Source organism: Cavia porcellus, unplaced genomic scaffold (genome assembly GCF_034190915.1).
Source record: "Cavia porcellus strain 051 isolate PalLab524CR breed Dunkin Hartley unplaced genomic scaffold, mCavPor4.1 scaffold_12, whole genome shotgun sequence".
Classification (NCBI taxonomy): domain Eukaryota; kingdom Metazoa; phylum Chordata; class Mammalia; order Rodentia; family Caviidae; genus Cavia; species Cavia porcellus.
Genome location: NW_026947495.1, coordinates 50931910 through 50951837, shown reverse-complemented (window position 1 = coordinate 50951837; position 19928 = coordinate 50931910). Strand labels below are relative to the sequence as shown.

General features: G+C 33.9%; 1 protein-coding gene across 2 annotated transcripts; it reads left to right on the top strand.

Annotated features, from left to right (window-relative positions):
* The first annotated feature begins 11063 nt into the window (after positions 1-11063).
* On the top strand, positions 11064-19703 carry Gcg (glucagon). Of its 2 annotated transcripts, NM_001172952.1 has the most exon segments (6): positions 11141-11174; positions 14104-14204; positions 15287-15448; positions 17132-17269; positions 18584-18727; positions 19234-19703. In NM_001172952.1, coding segments are annotated over 5 exon segments (543 nt in total). In that variant the 5' UTR covers positions 11141-11174; positions 14104-14112; the 3' UTR covers positions 19241-19703.
* The last annotated feature ends 225 nt before the right edge of the window (positions 19704-19928 follow it).

Genomic DNA, 19928 nt, shown 5'->3' with positions numbered 1-19928 from the left:
GCGGTACTCTGGGTACTGCAGGGGTTACTAGAATGAGTATGTGTGATAATTCCTCCTCTTCTAGGCTGCTTCAAGAAAAGCGACTTAACGAATCTGATTTTCCCAACATTTGAGCACTTTTCAGAAACTGACAGATCTTTATGCAAATGTTGTTGCCAAGCTGTTTGTAATGGTGAAATTATACTTTGACAGTAACTCTTTAAAATATATTAAACCCAGCTAAGGTTTTTTTGGAAATGTTGCCAATTAAGTGACTTTAATGAGCTTCTTGATGGTAATGTAATTAAAATTCAGATGTTCTAATTGTAAAAAAAAAATAGTTCTGGGAAAGTTAGCAGTAAAATAAGCAAATGTAAAATGAATTAGGGCTAATTTAAATAGTGATCATGTGGTCTTCTGAAATAATTCTACCAAAACAATACTTTCAATTATAGTGTTTATGAAAAAGAAAGAAAGCTTCTAACAGAGATTTTGAGTTTATTCAATAAAACAGATATTCTGAGTTTATTCAATAAAACACATTGAAAAATTCTGAATGCAGTAATCATTCTCAGCTTGTGAACAGCGAACTACTAAAACACTTTCTTGGCATTGTGGACAGGTACCTTGGCAATCTGAAGTAGAATGATATCTAATTCAGGGAAAAATAAGTGCCTGGACCTCACCAAGCTATTCATGGGGAAAATGATCTGGCTTCTAGCAAAAACCTCTAATGACCACCTGCTCAGATTATTGGCATGAAATGCTAACATGCGGGCCATAAACACTTCTTGACATACAGGTGATGTCTCTGGCAAGCTAGAGAAGTATGATTTCATTCTATTGGCTTCTAATTAATACTTCATTACTGCTAATTCTGCTCACTTAAAAATTTGCTTTGACATTATATGTTTTAACAACTGTTCATTAGCATAGCACACCATTCTTTGATCTGTGGTTACAGAAAACCTATATGCTGTAAGTGGGAGGGGCACAGTCAAGTCAAGGTCATGCCACAGTGGCTTCACAGCCCCTCTCTTTTCTTTTGTAATTACTGTTCATTAACCACAGAGCCAGGATCATCTTTGCTAGCCATTCATCACTGGGAGCAGAATTTTTCTCAGTGTTATAGAAAATGAATTTTTAAATACATGTCTTAATAAAGCACTTAATAGAATGGAAAAGTATTTGGTAGTTAAAAATACTATCCATTGATTTATTTATTTAGGTTGTTATTGAAACATTGTTTTAGGCACTAGTGGACATAATAGAAAGATTTTAGACATGCTATAATATTTGCTAGTTTCACACTGACACTAAGATAAATGTCCAATTTAATGAAATGATAATTAAAAAGTGATGATGATTTAATATCTGTAAGTGCTTTGGGTACCTATAGGGTACAGTGCTGCTCTCTCATTTTCTCTGAAAGATTGAAATGATATTTTAAAATATTACAATTTTGGGTTTTTAAAAAATAAATTATCATAGGGGAAAAACTATGAAAGTAGAGAGTAGCACAGTGGTCACCTGGATTTAATAGAAGGGAATTGGGTTATTATGTCAAGTAGATAGAATGCTTTGATTTGGGACAACAAAATGATTTCAGTTTAATTATAGTTGTGGTTGTCCAACTCTGTCAGTGTGCTGGGGTCTATTGAATCTTACATCTTAAGTTTGTAAATTGTGGGCTGGAAATTTAGCTCAGTGGTACAAGACCTGCCTGGCAAGCATGAGGTCCTGAGTTCAATTCCTGATATCTTCCCCCAAAAAAGTTTGTAAATTGTATTTTCTAATATTTTAATAAAATTGTTTTTAATGAAATAATTTCTAGTAAAATTGTTTTATTTAAAAAATAAATTACAGCATATCTCAAGTGTCAATTTCTTAAATATGACATGCAAATAGCACATTTTAGAGCGTAACACTGTACCAGGCCCTGGGGTGGGTACCAAAGTCAGATTACCTGATTTGAATCCAATTCGGTAATGCACCAATCATATAACTGTGCTCAATTTTCACATATTCTCTCTGCTTTGGTTTCTATATAAGTGAAATAGACACAATGATAGTTTTTGTCCTGTAGAGGTGATTGCAGGTTTAAAATAGTTGTGAGCCTGGTATATAGCAAATATTTTGAAGCTGTTTGTTAGAAATATAAAATAAACCGCTATTTAGTTGTTATTTCAAAAATATTTATTCTCAAAATTAATGGAGTCTAAAACCAAAAGTTTCTTTCTCATCTCAGTAAATTTAATGTGTCATATTTCTCAATCACTTTTAAAGAAATGTCTATTTCTGAAACAATGTGGGCTTTTAGGAATAACTAATACCAAATCTATAAAAGTCTAAGAAAGCTCATCTACCTTGGCACTAACCCTGAGTAATTTATTCTTGCATCGCAGTGTCTTTTAAGAAGCTTCACACTTTAGAGAATCACCTTTGAAGACAAACCTCTGGGGCAATGTGTAAGTGAGGGACGTAGCCAACACTCAGTCTCCTGTGCAATATCTACTACACCACAGAGATTCCTCTTGGGCCCTATTTCCATGGCTTTCTTACAGCCCTCACTGTAGTTCCTCACTAGTGTTTGTGCACCCCAACCGGAATTCTACTATGATCTAGAACACTTTTTCTCTACTTTTTTCCTAATTATATCCTTTGTATCTAGCTCTCTGCTTAGGTATCCCTCCTTAAGGTTCAGACTATGAGCAGACACTTCCAACCGTATTCTCTAATTTTGTTTTCTTAAAAACCTTGGAAATGGGCTAGGGATTTAGCTCATTGGCTCAAGTGCCTGCCTGGTAAGTGTGAGGTCTTGAGTTCGATCCCCAGTACCAAAAAATAAAAAACCTCAGAAACAGCAGAAATTTTATTTATACATACACTTACGTGTCTTATATTTCTCCCACTCTAATATTAGACCTCATCTGTCATTTCAGCTCTGCTTATAAGACCCAGATAGGACCTGAAATTAGAAATTAGGTAGAAGTTCAACAAGTATGTGTTAGATGTATCTCCACATTCCATGGATAGTAGACCCCATGGAAATTTAATTCTCATGTCAATCTCCCAGGTAGAACTTGTCTTACCTTTCTGGAACTTAGTAAGTAACAGTTACTTACTAAGTAAGTTGCCATTGTCCCCTCAAAGAGAAGAAAAGAATAAGAAAAATATCCCCCCAAAAAACAAGTAACCCAATCATTACAATAGGATGAAGGAGGACAGGAGTCTTATCCAGAGATGTAAAATAAATTGGTCTTTTGAAACAGAAATAATTTGGATTCAGAAATGGAAACACAGTCTTTTGTGTTGTCCAAACCTAGATACTTGCAACCTCTAAATGAATCCCTAGATGACCTTTACATAAAGCCTCAGGAGGTTTAGCACAAATGTTCAGTCTGGAAGAAGTCAAATAAATATCTGAAATGCTGTTGAATATTCCAACAGGTTTTATTTTTAAAAATACTTTATTCTGGTGTGTTTTCAGATCACGTAAATAGTTTATTTGTTTTTTAAAATGATGCACAGCACTGTATATTTTACTTAATAGATATATTGTAAATACTAATGATTTATTTTAAATTTTTAAAAGAGACCCATTCCTTATATGGTCTCTATCTATATATTAAACCCTAAATTCAGATACTGAAATTTTGGTTGGTTTGTTCTTTTAAATTTGGATTATAAACTTGAAGTCAATGCAAAGTAAGTTCATAAAATACACTTTCTGAAAGTTGTACATCTTAGATCATATCTTTGTAGTTGACAATTTAACATAAGTGAATTGAACTTTCTATGATCCCACCAATGCAGCTGAGCATAGCCTTGTGTGTCTGGAAAGCAACCAGGCAAAATCAAGGAAACTGAGTTTCAGTTCTTGTGAAACTGAACAAATTCCTTCTTATTATACAGATTCAGTTATTCCCTTTGTGTCCCAAAAGGAAATGGGCTAGATCTATAGCTTTCAAACCATACTTTTTAAACCCTGACAATTTGGTGTCTGGTTAGGCGAGAGCACAAGACAGTTCCTAAGCAGTAAACCATCTTAAAAATCTGAATCCGATGATTAATAGGTGTCAATACCATGTTTAAATTGTCTCTTTTTTCCCTGCATCTAATCATCTTCTGAATTATAGTGGTTAGTTCCACTGTTCCCTCTCAGTATGGAAGTCCAGTGGGTCTTTGTGAGATTCTGTTTACAGGGATAACACAGGAAATGGACAGCAGTCATAGATCCCTTGGAAACACTGGGGTTGAAGTGTTTTCCCTGACTTACTCAGTAAAAATATCCATTAAGTGACTGTTAAGTAAACATTTACAGGTTTGTTTTGAAAATGGAGTTTTGTGCCTCTTTGCAATTTAAGTGACTTCTACAGGGTCTATACTCTGTTTCTGGCCTCAGCAAATTGTATCTGTGTTGAGCCAAGCCATCCAATATGTAAATCTAGTTCGTGACTGGACTCAAAATGCTGCTAGCCTTCCAATCTTCCCATCACCTCTCCTCCACTCGTCAGCGTTCCTTCTTAATGTCTCCTCTCCGATGTTACCCATGTACTGTGTCTGCCCACACTTGCTCCCCTGCCAGCTCCCACACCACGGCCATGGAACTACTGATGGGGGCAGGGTGGGGAAAAGCTTTCAAGATATCACACAAGAATGGTCTCCAAATTGGCATCGGTGCATCGTGCCAGCAACACTCACACTGCCAAAGCAAAAGCTCCAGAAATAAAGAACAATGAATGTGCAAACCTGAAGTGTAATTCCTCCAGATTAAGTTTTTAGAAAGACAAAAAGTAAAATTTAGAAGATTTTATATAAAATAAGTTTTACATGTCTTTCCCCTATTTAGTTAGTGGCTATAAATGTATCTTTTACAAAATCACATGTACACCTCCACGTTGACAAAGCACTTTCAGACTATCTGGAGTATATTTATTATTTACTTTTCAACTAGCAGTATCAAGAGCTATAATATATTATTTACATAATCTTCTTTAGTGAAAAAGTCATGTCGATGAAACCTGTTACAGAAATTCATACCGTCAGCTTTGATGTATTTAGGGCTGTTTGTATAGTATTTCCTCTTAATAAAAATTAGGAATTTCTTAAACTGTTAAAATTTGAAATAAACAGCATAAAAAGAACTCAGTATTCTCGTAGCCTTGTGTCATATATTCTAGACCATAAATATGAGGCTATGAAATTGGAATTCTAACCGTTAATATGTATAGTCTATCACTGTACACAGTTTTTGAAAACATTTTAAAGTATATTATATACATATTATATATGTTTTACAGATATGTGTACATATATAATTACATATATGTACATGAGCATAAAATTATTTGTGAAGTCTAACACCCAGAATATATAAAGGACTTTTATAATGCAGCATTGACCAAAAAGTTAAATAATTAAAACCTGAGGTAAAGATTGTAAATGGACATTTCTCCAAAGAAGATATGCAAATACCCAACAAGTACATGAAAAGATGTTCAGCACACTTCATCACTGGGAAAGCACAAATCAAATCTATAATGAGAGATCACTCATTCCTACAGCAGCTTCATTCACAATAGCCAAAAGTGCGAATGCCTCAAATGTCTACAACATGTACAATTATGAGACATATTCACAGCAGAGTACTATTCACCCATAAAAAGGAATGAAATATTGCTTATAACAAGAAAGAACCTCTAATATATATTAAACCAGGGCCGGGGGTTTACTTCAGTGGCACAAGTGGCTGCCTGACAAGTGCTAGGTCAAGAGTTCAATCGATGGTACCAAAAAAAGAAAGAAAGAAAGAAAGAAAGAAAGAAATATATATATATATATATATATATATATATATATATATATAGTAATGCAAAACAAACAACCGTTTTATATTTCACTTAATCCAAAAGGTCTAAAACACTTAAATCAGTAAAGATATAATGCAAATTTGTAAAGGCCAAAAGATGGGAACAAGGAAATGAGAAAGTACTCGATGGATACAGATTTTCATTCTGGGGTGAACAGTCTTCGTACCAGTGGTGTTTGTTGCACAATTCTGTGAGGGTAATAAATGCTGCTGAGCTGTCCACTTTAAAAGGGTAGACTTTGTTCAGCCCATAATTTTTTAAAATCTTATTTAAAATTTGTCCTCCATAGTAATTCTCAGTATAATCAAGTCACAGTCATTATTTGCATCATTTCTGGAATCTGTACACTGAGACTCTGATGTAAGAGAACAGTACATTCCAGGAAATTGAACTTTCTGATTTTTTAGAAGTATCTATTTTGATCCATTCCCATTGCCAATAAAAGATATGTTTTCATTCTCAAGTAAAGTGAAAATTTAAATTTAAATTATACTTAGTTTATCAGTTTCCACTCACACCAACCTCACCTCTCTGTTTACAAAGCACAGAGGAGACCTTTCGATTCAAGACCTCAGTACCTCTGGATTCGTAATTTACATCCTGTGCACACTCAAAATGCTTAGATTTTGCAAAGACAATAAACTCCCTTCTCTGGCCTCAGCTTTCTGGTCATCCAGGTTCTTATTCCACTAAACTTGGCAGGGAAGCTCCTCCAAAGAGACTTTCTCAACCATTCCAGGATTATCTTTCTTCCTAATTGTCTCTCCACGTTTGTGTTCACATCTGGCCAGAGAAAACAATAAGGATGAATTCTCTTTGCCAACAATTGCTTTGCCTGCCATTGGGCTCTCAATCCTATTTTCTTTTAATGACCTGTGTGAGATCTGTAGCTATTGAAAAGAGTGAAAATTAAATTGTGCACCATGGTCAAAACTCATGGTTCTGATTCTCAAAAGCAGAAATCTTCATTATCGCTTTGGAAAGAACTGGCAGTTTCTCAGAAAGTCAATCATAGAAATTATCATAAAATCCAGGAATTCTGTTCCAAGATATTTACCTAGGGCATTAAAAATATACAGCAGACAAATTCATACATAGATGTTCACAGTAGCATTATTCACAATAGCTGAAAAGTGGAAACACCCCAAATGTCCATCAAATGGTTAATGAGTACACAAAATATGATACATGTATATAATGGAATATTGTTCAGTCATAAAAAGCCATGACTCACTGTTCCCGCTGTGGCATGGCTGAACTTGGAAAACAGTATGCAAAGTCCAAGACATCAGGCACAAGGGATATTGCTTGAATTTACTAGAAATCGCAGACTCATCCACTAAGAAAACTAAACTAAAAAAATATGCCATTTGCCAATTGTTGTGCTATCTAAACTATCTGGGAGATTTAGACAGCAGTCAGAGCAGATTCTGAGATGCTTAGAAAATTTTGCCAGGAATAAACGGTAGCTATTTCTATTTTCAGAGGGCTTACTCTTCATCTTTGGTATTAAAAAATCTGACCTTAAATAATAAAAATATTTTCTATTTCATTCATTGTTACATTTAAAATCTGTAGCCTACAATTAAACCTCTAAATGAATTCAGATAAAAATGAAAATAATAATCAACTAATCTGCAGGTTGATGTTAAGAACCAACCAATGGAATGAATGATTGTTGCACTTTCAAAAAAGTGGTTAACCAAATATAGCTCTAAATATATGCTTTGTATTTAATTCTTTGCATCATTGTCAGTGTTTCTAAGTGGCATGTTCATTTAGGACAAATAAGCCATAAAAACAGTAGATGCTTAACAAATCATGCCAATTTTTAACATATTCATTGCAACAAGTTCTTTTTCTGCTATGCATTGTACCTAGTAGTTGTGGGGAAGGAAGTGTTTTTTTAAAAGTGTGATTTCTATGGTCTTTGACTTCTAGAGTTTTACTCATCAAACTTACAGTAAATGACGCTGATTCTCATGGACCAGACATATGAAGGGGAAAGAGCCTTTGAAAGAGTTTGTGCTTTATATTCTGTTATACTTCATGAAAAGAAAAAGACTTTTAAAACTGGGTGTAAAAAGTCTAACTTTATGCCCTCCACAACATAGCAAGAAAGAAGTGACTTAAATTTCAGCAAGAAAGGGGATTAGAATACAACTTGGAAAATTTCTGGCCATTGGAGGATTCTGAGCACATAAATTATTTGGGTAATTCATCACAAAATGAGATAGCAAAATAAATAGTATCAAAGAGTAAAACTATAAAAACCATGAATTAAAACATTAAATAAAGTCCTGTTTAAAATTAGGTGTTATCCTACTTTGTATAAATCATCCTATATATTGATACCATTCCAACATCACCCAGAACTGGGCATATCTCTATAACATCTGATTGAATATGAATTGGGAAACATTGAACAAGTTTCAGCAAGGGTCAAATCTGATTACAAGGCATAATGATTAGAAAAAGTGAGTTTATAACGCCACATGTTTCAATTTTCTACGTTTCTTTTAGTATCCAGATTTCAAATTTTAAATTTCCTAATAGCTGAGGTAAACTTTTTAACAGAAGACTCTGAAAATTGCAGTGATTTAATTGGTTCACATTAAAGACTCTTAGAAGCCTAAAGAAAACGTCTTTCCAGATGAGCAAGAGGTTGGATAAATGCAATGACATATGGTTTGTTTTTTATAGCTACAATATGCGAAAAATAGTAGCATAACACATGTATTCAATGATATATATGTATTTATACATATAAATATATATTCTGCTTATAAATTATGAGATAAGATTCTTTTGTACAAATGTAACTTTGTTTTCTTTCTCTTTCTTGTTCCCTTTAGGAATAAAAATAACAAGTGAAACTTAGAACAATTTTAAACATCTCATTATACCAAGGATCTTGCAAAAGATAAAATCAACGAATGCAAAACCATGTTGCCACACGGTCCCCTGCACAGACTTGTAAGCGAGCTGTCTGCAGGGTCTCAGAGCCTCAGGGCAGGAAGAATGTCCATTGATCTTATTATGAAGTCTCCCCTCCCCCTGCAGGCTTCCTCAGAATCATTCCAGATGGATGGGTCATGAACTAATCCTTAGTATCTCTCAGGAAGGGTATTTCTCACATCCTTTGGCAAACTCAGAACTTCCCCCTGGAAGTTTTTCTTTTATTACCCCTGCATCCTTGAGCCCATCAATTCACTTATAGAGATGTGAAAGGCATCCAGTTATTATATTTTATGTACGCAATTTTTGAATTTTCAAAGATTGCTGTTTAAGTGATGACCTCTTTATCTTTAAAGCTAAATAAAAATCTCAATTGATATAAACATTTCCCTCAAATGCTGTTCTTATTTTTCCATTTTTAAAAATCTTCTGACGGTTTATAACTATTTTCAGAAAGTCCCTATTTTGGAGGAGAGTATCCTAACCTAAAAAGAGCAGAGCATATTCAGATTACCTCCAATAATTAGAAAAGGAATTATAAATGCATTGGGAAAGCTTGACTGGTGTCCACTGCAGTTTCCCTGACAGACCTGAAGTATATCCAGGGATAAGCCAAGAATTAAATCTGCCAAAACATTTAATAAGATATAGTTACTATGATTATGAAAAACAGAAAAGGTCGATCATATTAAACCAATCTACCCTTCAAAGTCTTGACTACTTTGGTGTTACTCCAGAGAGACCTCAGGCTTGACATCTTCCTTTGCTCTGTCACCCCCTCTGCTGGTAATGCCAAGAAGCAGCCCTCAGATCAAGACCAGCAGCATGGGTGATGAGGGGAAGAGAGAGGTGGATGCTTCAAGAATCTGTGATTCTCAAACTTCAATATGAAAACTTGCTTCAGGAGATCTTGTTAATATCCAGGTTCTATTTCAGTAAGTCGGGGCTGTGACATGAGATTCTTCAATGGTAGCAAGTTCCCAGCTCATGCTGGACTTTTTGTTCACACTTTGAATACTTTTATATCAATAATAACCTAACACAAAATAATAAACTAACACAAAATACCTCAGTGAGACCTTCTAGCCTAACAGCAATCTGATATCTGCAGCCTTTATGAAGCTGTATCTAGTAGCTGCTGTGATTCACAAATGAAAGAGTTTAACTTCCTTTGGAATATTTCTGTAGTTACTTCAGTAATCTACTTCCACATATGTCATAACCATGCTGTTGACTACATTCAAATACTGGAATCTAGATAAAAAATACTACGATGGTTTGTTATATGGAATGAGATTGTATATTAAATGGAACATTGAACCACTTCTCTAGTTTTACAGTCAGCAAGGGAGGCCTGAGGAGAATACGTGACTTGACCAAGGTCACACAGCTTATACAGAGCAGCAGGAATAAATCTAATTAGGCTGACAAGAGCTCTCACACTGTCGGTCCAAATTTTTTTCCAGTTTTATAATCTTTCAAAGTAACAGAATCATATCTGCTAAATGCTACAGATCATTATGTATACAATCACAAATAGTAGGAACTATGACTGTGCGTCTTATCCTCACAGTTCCTCACATCTTATTCTTTGCAACCCAGTGCCCCACCCTCTTATCAGGAAATTGGATTTTTAATGTCCAGTAGACAGAAAAAGAGTAGCTAGACCTTGTCTTGTTAGCATCACCTATCTTGGGTGTTTCATACTCATTTAGTTTTATCCTCTAACATTCAATTAATTAAAACAACGTATATTAGATCTGCATTTTTCTTTAAAATTCCCTACAAGAATAACACAAGTCAATTTCAAATAGGAGTGTTGAGAGGAGTCTTACTAAGTATGCACTTAATAAGTGATTTGTTATTTGGCTAGAAGAATGAATGAATTCAGGTAAAGTCATCATGGATAAGGAGCAAAACAAAGATCTTCAAATGATGCCATGTTCTTCCAAGTCAAAACTCGCTTTGGAGAACGTAAGTTATTTTCATGCCTGACAGAGATTAGACAGTAAATTTTTAAGCTGCTCTTTCAGTTCCCAACAACACCAAAAAAAAAAAAAAAAAAAGGCACAAGAGTAAATAAAAAGTTTCCGAGTCCCTGAGGTCCCATCTAACATAAGCATAGAATGTAGATGAGCAAAGTGAGTGGGCGAGTGAAACCATTTGTAACAAAGATCCATTATTTACAGATGAGAAATTTATATTGTCAGCGTAATATCTGTGAGTCTAAACGGAGCTGGAGGGTCTATAAAAGCAGAGCACGTTGGTGCAGATGTGCAGAGCTCAGGGCACAGAGCACATACGAAGGTCCACGGTGGGCCGGCCAGCGCTGCACCCGTTCTAGCCACAGCCTACGAGCAGAAGGTAAGATTAACACTGGGGGATCAGAATTGTGAAGCCTGTTTGGGGGATCATGAAGTGTTTCTAAGTATTGTAAGTTAAGGGGTTGCTTTTTCATTTTTTTCTTTACCAATGAGGACAGAATTGAAATGAAAAACTATCAAATATATTTATACTACTTGAACATAATGAAGTGACAAACTAATTCACAGCAGCAATTCAAAGCAAGGATTTAAAACAGAAGGAAAACAAAGATTCATAACAATAGATTTGTTACAAGACTTAACCATTATGAGAACTGTGTTTTTAGATAAGTAGAAATATTCTGAACAATGAATACTTTTTCTTGGATTTGATCTATGTGTGTACCACTCTGAACAGAAGGCGCCTTTTAGAGTCAACAGAAATGTGTCCATTGTAGAATATATAACAGTAATTTTTCCTTTCAGTTAAAACCTCTAATTATTAAAAGAAAAGATTAAGTTACCGCCTTTCAAATATTCTAAAATGTCTGATAAGTCTAACCAAAAATCAAAGCCTACAAAATCAGCTTTTTAAAATAAGCCATCACATATTTGGTGTTGAGGAGAAGAATCATTGAATACCAGAGATTTCTTTAGATAGAAATGAGTAATGCCAGAAACTAATAAGTAATTACTATGACTGAAGACCAGTAGTAATAAATAACTAAATAACTATACTCTGAAATGAAATTGTAGATGTTCTAAAGTACTTAAGTTCCTAAAGACAAAGAACACATTTACAAAGGTCCTCCATAGGACAAGGGATTAAGTGGTATATGTTTCAATAAAACAAACCTATTAGGAAATGCCCTAACCAATTTTTAAAGTATTTATGTAGCCTAAACCATCAATATATTTAGGGATATAAGGTCTTCTTTCCTAGATCTAAGATTAATATTTCTAAAAGACTTCCTACATCAACAATTACTACCATTGCCGTATTTTTCTTTTAAATGTGAACAAAAATTTGTAATTCTTAAGAAACAACATACTTTTCTTTAGGCTACTAAAAGATGGGAAAAAATAATAGGAGATTCTTATTAAATAAAATTGGGATACTAAATTAATATAAGCTAACATAAAATGAACATAAAATATTTATTTCCTTAGCAATGAGACACAAACTATGAATTTACTAAAAAATGAATATATGAAATTTATAAAAGCTCAGTTCTTTCCTCATTTGATTGTACTAGAAGACTGAATAATCTCTCCTTTATAGCTGTTTATTCCCCATCGTCTCCCAGTGGAACACTTCTTGCTCCACATCTGTCTCAATATAACCTAAGATATTGTCAAAGTTTTAGAGACTTTGGGTGAAAAGTCTACATTTCTACATTATTATGTAGAAATAGATTTACACTGATCAGTCCAAAAATTTTTCAAAAGTATAATTCAAATAAAGAGTGCTTAGTTTAATTTCTAAATATTCCTAAAAGATACTATGATTGGGAATTATAACCAGAAGATAATACCCAAATATACAACTTCTACCACTTACAAACTGGCTAAACAGAAGCATAACAAAATGCTCAGTTACTGGATGTTGATGAACAAGAAGGGTGAATTTATAATTCCCTTTATGTTGCTTTGATCTAATTGGCTACTTAATCTGCAAGCCCTTAAAATTTCAAAGTAAAATTACCACTGCAGGTATTACTATGTATTACCATGTATGAAGTTTCTGTGTTTTGGTGCCAGAGGAAGATAGTAAATATGACTAGAATGTTATAGAAAAGATTGATAGTTTAAAATGATAATATTTGTAAAATCCTTATTTCAAACCAAATGTCTTTTGCTAAAAATACTTGTTCAAATTATTTATGGATAAACATAAGGAAATTTGGGTTGAAATCCCAATTTCTCAAGAAAAAAAAGAAAAAAGAAAAGCTAAACAGGAATGGTGGAGTTTGAAATTAGCAGAGAGGTATCCATGACAAAGACTGAAATTGTGGTTTTCATTCGGTATAGAGGTGCTAGTTCTGTGGGGACATTCTGCCCCCATTTGTGGTGGTCCCCAACCCAACCACACTGCTCCATCACATCTTTGGCATTTTATGGTTTCAGGGGTATTTGCTTCTGACACAAAAACAAGAAATCAGATATATTCTAAAACCAGGTCTATGATATCACTAACTGAAAATGTCATGTCCTGGACTAAATCCACACACACAAATCTAAAGACCTCCGAGACTTCAGAAGCAAGCACTAATTTTCTTGATGTTATTAATCTCTTAATTTTTAGAGGTGATTGTTCAAGTTGCCAGAAGCATTAGTTCTTGTTGCAAATTGCTTGTCTTTAAAATGATTTTTCCCTTTAATTTAGAACAGGTCAAAGCACCCTAAAATACCTCAAATCTGTTGGCCGCTTTATAATTACAAAGTCTAGACCAAGTTACACTATTTAAAATATAAATGAATAATACATCTGAACCGACAGCTGGTATGCCAAGTTGTAGCCTGAGGCTGCTTTAAGATGGTTGAAATGCAGTATAATGTAAACGCTTGGAAGTGAAGGACTATTAATTGAAAGCCAGACTGATAGTGAAGGGGGTGGCATTATGGATAAGGTGCCATTCAGGCTAACCATATGTAGCATATCATCTACAGTGGATATTTTAAATGTTTATTGAGGACATTTTTTTTTATTTCAAGTCTGGAAATGTGCCTTCTAATCATTAACAGAAGTGTCCTACATTAATGAAAAAGCTTAATGGTACAAGGCATCTTTTGTGGTCTTTTTTACCTCCAAAAATCTAGGGAACATGTCATCTACTATTTGAAATTAAGCTGAAAAATATGATCATGATAGAAGTGAAAAGATGATTGTTTCTTTCTTTTCATAATATTTACCTAGCCCAAATCAAACTCACCCTGACAAACTTAAATCTGGTTATTTGCCCCCCCCACCCCCCACTGTGTTCTGACAGGTAGCAAAAATGAAGAGCGTTTACTTTGTGGCTGGATTGTTCATAATGCTAGCACAAGGCAGCTGGCAACGTTCCCTTCAAGACACAGAAGAGAAACCCAGGTATTGACTTAACATAGCACTCTGATTAGAATAAAATCTATGAGAACTGATTAGGATCTCAGTAAAATGGAGTGAATATTCTGCACAATTTTCAATTTATTAAAGCATCATTGTGATAAAGTAAAGCTTTTTCAGAGTATAAACCAAAGCATGTTTTATTTCAGAATCAAGGGGTGGTGGGAAATGCTGAAAAACACGTTATAAGGAAAACCATAGCTCTGCAGAATATCCTACCTATCCATTCATAACTTATACACTCTGTAGATCATTGTAATTGTTCTATTTTTTCCTTTTAATTCCATTTTAAAAACAACACTGTTCCTTGATAATTGTAAAACTCATATGTGTTCATGATGTAAAATATGAAAAATAGGCAGAAATTATTCAAATTTCTGTTCTCCAAAGAAAACTATTCAAAGTTTTAGAAAAGATGTATTGCCCTCCTGAATTTTATGTTACTGTGTATAAAATCTCTCAGCTTATTATAGGGCTTTATATCATGCTTTTTCTCTTAATGTTGTACTGTTAGCTTTTTCTTATATCATTAGAATATATACTAAATGTATATTTAACAGTTGCGGACTATTTCATCTTATAAATATACAACCCTTATTTAGATACTTGTCTTCTATAGAATATTTAAGACAACTTTAAATTTTTATTTACAAAATAATATTTTGCATACGCTACTCCTTGAGTTTTTCGATTACCTGGCTGTAGGTTTTTAACAATAGAATTGCTGTGTCAAACAGTTTGACATCCATTACTCTTTTAAAATATCCAAGTCACTGCTCTCTTCATCATTTTTGGCATATTCCTGAGTAGATTAGTTAATTGAGGAATATTTGATCCTATTTCAGAAAATAATAAAACCAATTGAGGAACATATTACTAGAATTCAAAGTAAGAGTGTATTGAACTATACTAAAGACTGGAGGTTTCCATGAAAAGCTAAGGTCTTTCTAATCTAGCAACTGAATTACCCATCTTAGATTCACAGGAATCTATATTTTGTAGTGAAGTGTCTTTAGTAAGTCTACTCTTGAAGAGATTTGCATTGCACCAACCATTGTTTTCCATAGATCTGTCTCAGCCTCCCAAACAGACATGCTTGATGATCCAGATCAGATGAACGAAGACAAGCGCCATTCACAGGGCACATTCACCAGCGACTACAGCAAGTACTTGGATTCCAGGCGTGCTCAACAATTTTTGAAATGGCTGTTGAATGTCAAGAGGAACAGGTAAGAATTTAAACATGTCCCAAAAATTGTAAGTGTATTAAATGTGCTTAACATTTTATATACCTGACTTTCTTCAATTATCATGCTCCTTAAATAATTACCATAAGGTCTTTGATGGTTTCCAGGGTTAGGGACCACAGTCTTTCATACTATCTCTCCGAATACCTCACCCTCCAATCCTCCAAACCTTACCCACAATCCAATGTGGCACAGACTTTATTTTCCAAACTGTATCACCAACTATAATGTTAGAAATACTTCATTTCATCCATTCTTCCTTAAAATTGAAAACTGAGTTTTGTGGAACCTCAAGGTTAGGAATCAAATTTCTAACTAAAACATACAGCAAATTCAGCATTCCTTTATGGGGTTCAAATCCACAACTTTGATGATATTAAAATTATCCCTTAGTCAAATTCATCAGGGTAAGAAATGGAAATAGATGCATTCTATGTCTTGCAGAATAAAATCCAAGATATGCATTTAAAATTACAGCCTAGCTAGCTGAACAGCATGAAAAGAAGGAATCAAATAAGAACACAAACCTATCATAAGACAGACATTTTAATGTTGGATTTTCTTTGAAGAGTGCTGGGGTTTTAACTGCTGCTCGGCTACTAGAGAAAATTATCCATATCCACAAAGGTTTCACAGAGATAGCGGAGATTCACAATTCCTTTGGAGGACAGCCCATAAAGGGAAAGGAGCTATGCATACAAAGTAGCTGAAGAAATCTAAAAATCAGGAAAAGGACATAGATTTGTCTGAATAGAATGGAGAATGGGAAAGAGGAAAGGCAAGCCTGAGAGAGAGTGGGAACATGCAGGAAAAATATGAGGAACAGAACAGCAAACCAAAGTTACATGAAAGACGAGGGTCCCAGTGCCAGGAAGACGGATGGCATCATGGTCAGATCAGAGATACGTAGAGATTCTTGTTAAGGTTTACACTTAGGCCCTCAGAGAAATGTGAGAAATCACAAATTCGTAAAAATAAAAACAACTCTTCCCATTTTTTAACATGGACATGCTGTAACTTAATAACATAATACAAACATTCTTCCCTTAGGTATTTATTGTATGTTTAAGATGAATCCTTCCAGAGTAACATTTGCCAGGGAGACTGACAGTTGACAGTACTCTGCATTCACTTGTAGCTGAGACGTGGTGATCTTCTTTGCTTTCCTCCCAGAAAAATCATACATTTTCATTTATATGTTATTACATGGGATTTCTGATGACATTTCAAGATTGTCCTTTGCTTTCCCTTGCATCAACTAACTGTGACCCCATATTTACAGGCACTAGCAATGAACATCTACCTTACTTTTGAGTAGCAGAGGAAAATTGAGAGTTTACATTTTCATCTAGTGAGAATGAATTAAAAAGTAATACAGTTTTAGAAACCAATGACACAGATAAGCAAGGGAGGAGAAAATAGGAATGCTGGGAAGGGAAGGAGTGTTTTATTAAATCCCTGAGCATTCATTATTAGTCCTCTCCCGCCCTTCTTTAATCCAGATTATTAATGTAAATTGGAAATGAATCTCTTGAATACCCTCATCTCTCAAAGTCTTTAAGTCCTTGCTACATTATATTCTAAATCCCAGGCTGCCATTGATTAGCAGTGAGAACCGAATGCCAAAGATGTAGAACATCAACTTCACTCTCACGTTTCTTGCAGGAACAACATTGCCAAACGTCATGATGAATTTGAGAGACATGCTGAAGGGACCTTTACTAGTGATGTAAGTTCTTACTTGGAAGGCCAAGCTGCCAAGGAATTCATTGCTTGGCTGGTGAAAGGCCGAGGGAGGCGAGAGTAAGTCTGTACATTCTTACCTGACTTTTCTTCTCCTTGATGTAGAAAATGTAACTCTATAGTCCGACATTTACATATATATCAGGATTATAAAAGCAATTAGTATATTTTTACCAAGTAAGTAAATAGCTCCCACAAATGATAAATTTTGCTAGCAGATATTACCAGAGTCTATCACAGTAATTCCCATCTCCCACTATGGGTTTGTTTTAATTAGGTATTGACTCATACAGATGAGGCATCTTTGAAAGTAAATAGTATCCTTTTGATAACTACACTGGGACAACAAATTTCAACAGACCCAAGAAAGCTGGATAGCATAGAAAGAATAAATTGTGCTGAAAACTTAAAATATTTCAATATTTAAATAAAACTTTTTTTACTTGATGTTTGACTTGAAATAGTTACATGTGTGATTAACATTTAGTCATGTGTTAATAAATATTTATGCAGATATCTGATGAAGACAAAAAAAAACTTAACATAAAATGTAACACTCAAACTAAAGACATATAGAAACAATCATACATTGAACTACATACTCATTTTTATGGTGGTGTCATATAGATATCAAATAAGTTAACAAAGTTCAAAGTGAGACTAAGATGATTAGATACTTCCTTGAATACAAACATCCGCAAATTGTCTCATTTTTGTATAACCATTTTAATAAGCATTTGGTAAATAAGTGGCAAGAAATGTGCATTCAACTCTGATCATTAAATCGGAATTAAAGCATACTTATTGAAATTTAAAAAGATCAGAAAACAAAAAGAAATTTGCATTGTGGCTGACTTTTAAAACATTAACCAAACTCAAAGACTCAATGGGAAAATAATTGTTTTCCACTTAAGGATATTTTCCATGATTATAAAGGATACCCAAAATTCTGCTAAGGCAAATCAGTGAAAGAAAAATCTTAAATTAAGTTTTGATCTCTTAATATTACATTTTGCAAAGCATTATTAATAATGGATTTTTGATAGAATATATTTTACAGAGATATAGCTGAATTAAGTCTCATATTAGCTTCTGTATAACCCAAGATATTTAAGTCTTTGAATCAACCTGGAATATTGCAAATGACATGAAGCTAAACAGACTTGGTTTCAGATCCCAGCTCTGCAACGTTATACCTTTACAGCAGTCCCCAGGTCACATGGGTGTTTACGAGGGGTTTTCTCTTAAGCTTTCTGCACACAGAATCCTGTCCTGAATATACAACAGCCCTTGCACATTAGCTAAAGTAGACAATCCATAAGTGTTTACTCAGACTGTCTAACTAAATGGTAACTTTAACTTTCGTTTTCTTAGCTTCCCAGAAGAAGTCGCCATTGTGGAAGAACTCGGCCGCAGACATGCCGATGGCTCATTCTCAGATGAGATGAACACTATTCTTGACAATCTTGCCACCAGAGACTTTATCAACTGGCTTATTCAGACCAAAATCACTGACAGGTGATTACATTTTCAGTTAATTCTAAAAACCAATAAATCTTTCATAAATTTTATCAACTGCTACAAGTTATTCCCCATATGAAGAGTCTGTACTCTGTTACTATACGATAAAAAAGCATGTTTAAATCCATTGAATCACTCACATATTAATGTTTTTTTAAAAGTGCTATATATGCTGCAATTTTAACACAAGCTGAAATACCATCGTATGTTAAATAATTGACTCAATTTACTAAGCAAAGTAGTAAAAATGAGACATGAATGTAATCAATACTATTGATCTTTTTAAAAATCATACATAAATCTTTATAACTTTTGATGGGCAAAGTTTAGATAAATCATTTTTGAATGAAAAATACATTAGCAATCCAAAACACTGAGAGATTTACAAATAAAAGGATTGGTAAACAATTTGTATCAAAACTCATTGAAATGTTTCCTGGATGAGTTAACTACATTATTTATTATAATCATTTTAAATCATTGTTTTTATTTTTTATCTGTAGGAAGTAAGTATGTCACTCTTCAAGACCATCTTCACATCACCTGCCGTCCACTTGGAATGTTTGAAATTTTAAGTTCTGTAATTTTAAGAGTTGTACTCTGAGTATTTCTTTGCAGGCTATTAAACATTTTTTAGCATTGTATAGCCAAATGATTATAAATGGAATAAACTATCGCCAGAATATTGCTAAAATATCAACTTTACAGTATAAAAGTCCTGTCTCTTGTTTTTATCTTATTTTGGTTGAAGTACCCCAACTTGTTTAAATTTAGCAGTGAAATTATTTTTCTATTATATACTTTGTAGATGTAAATTAATCCAATCTGAAAATATCTGCATGCAATATCAGGAAAAATGAAAACCTTGTAGCCACAGCAGTGAAACTGAAAAGAGAACTTCTTAAAGCCTTTTTCATAAAAATGCTCAGCTTTCAATGTCTCAAAGATTGAATTAATAAAATTTTCAAGCTTCTTTGCTATTATTGTCTGTTTTCTGTTTGCATGCTGATCCAAACATGTATTCTTCCTAAACTGTTAGTTCACTACTCAAGTCTAATGCACAAATACGTCTCCATGTTTTGAGTAGCTATACAGTGCTTTAACATTTTGAGCTAACATTGAAAAATGAGAGTATTTTCTATGAAAGAATTTTTTTCTACTGATTTTTTGATCAGTGAGTCACCAAGGCAAATCTCCT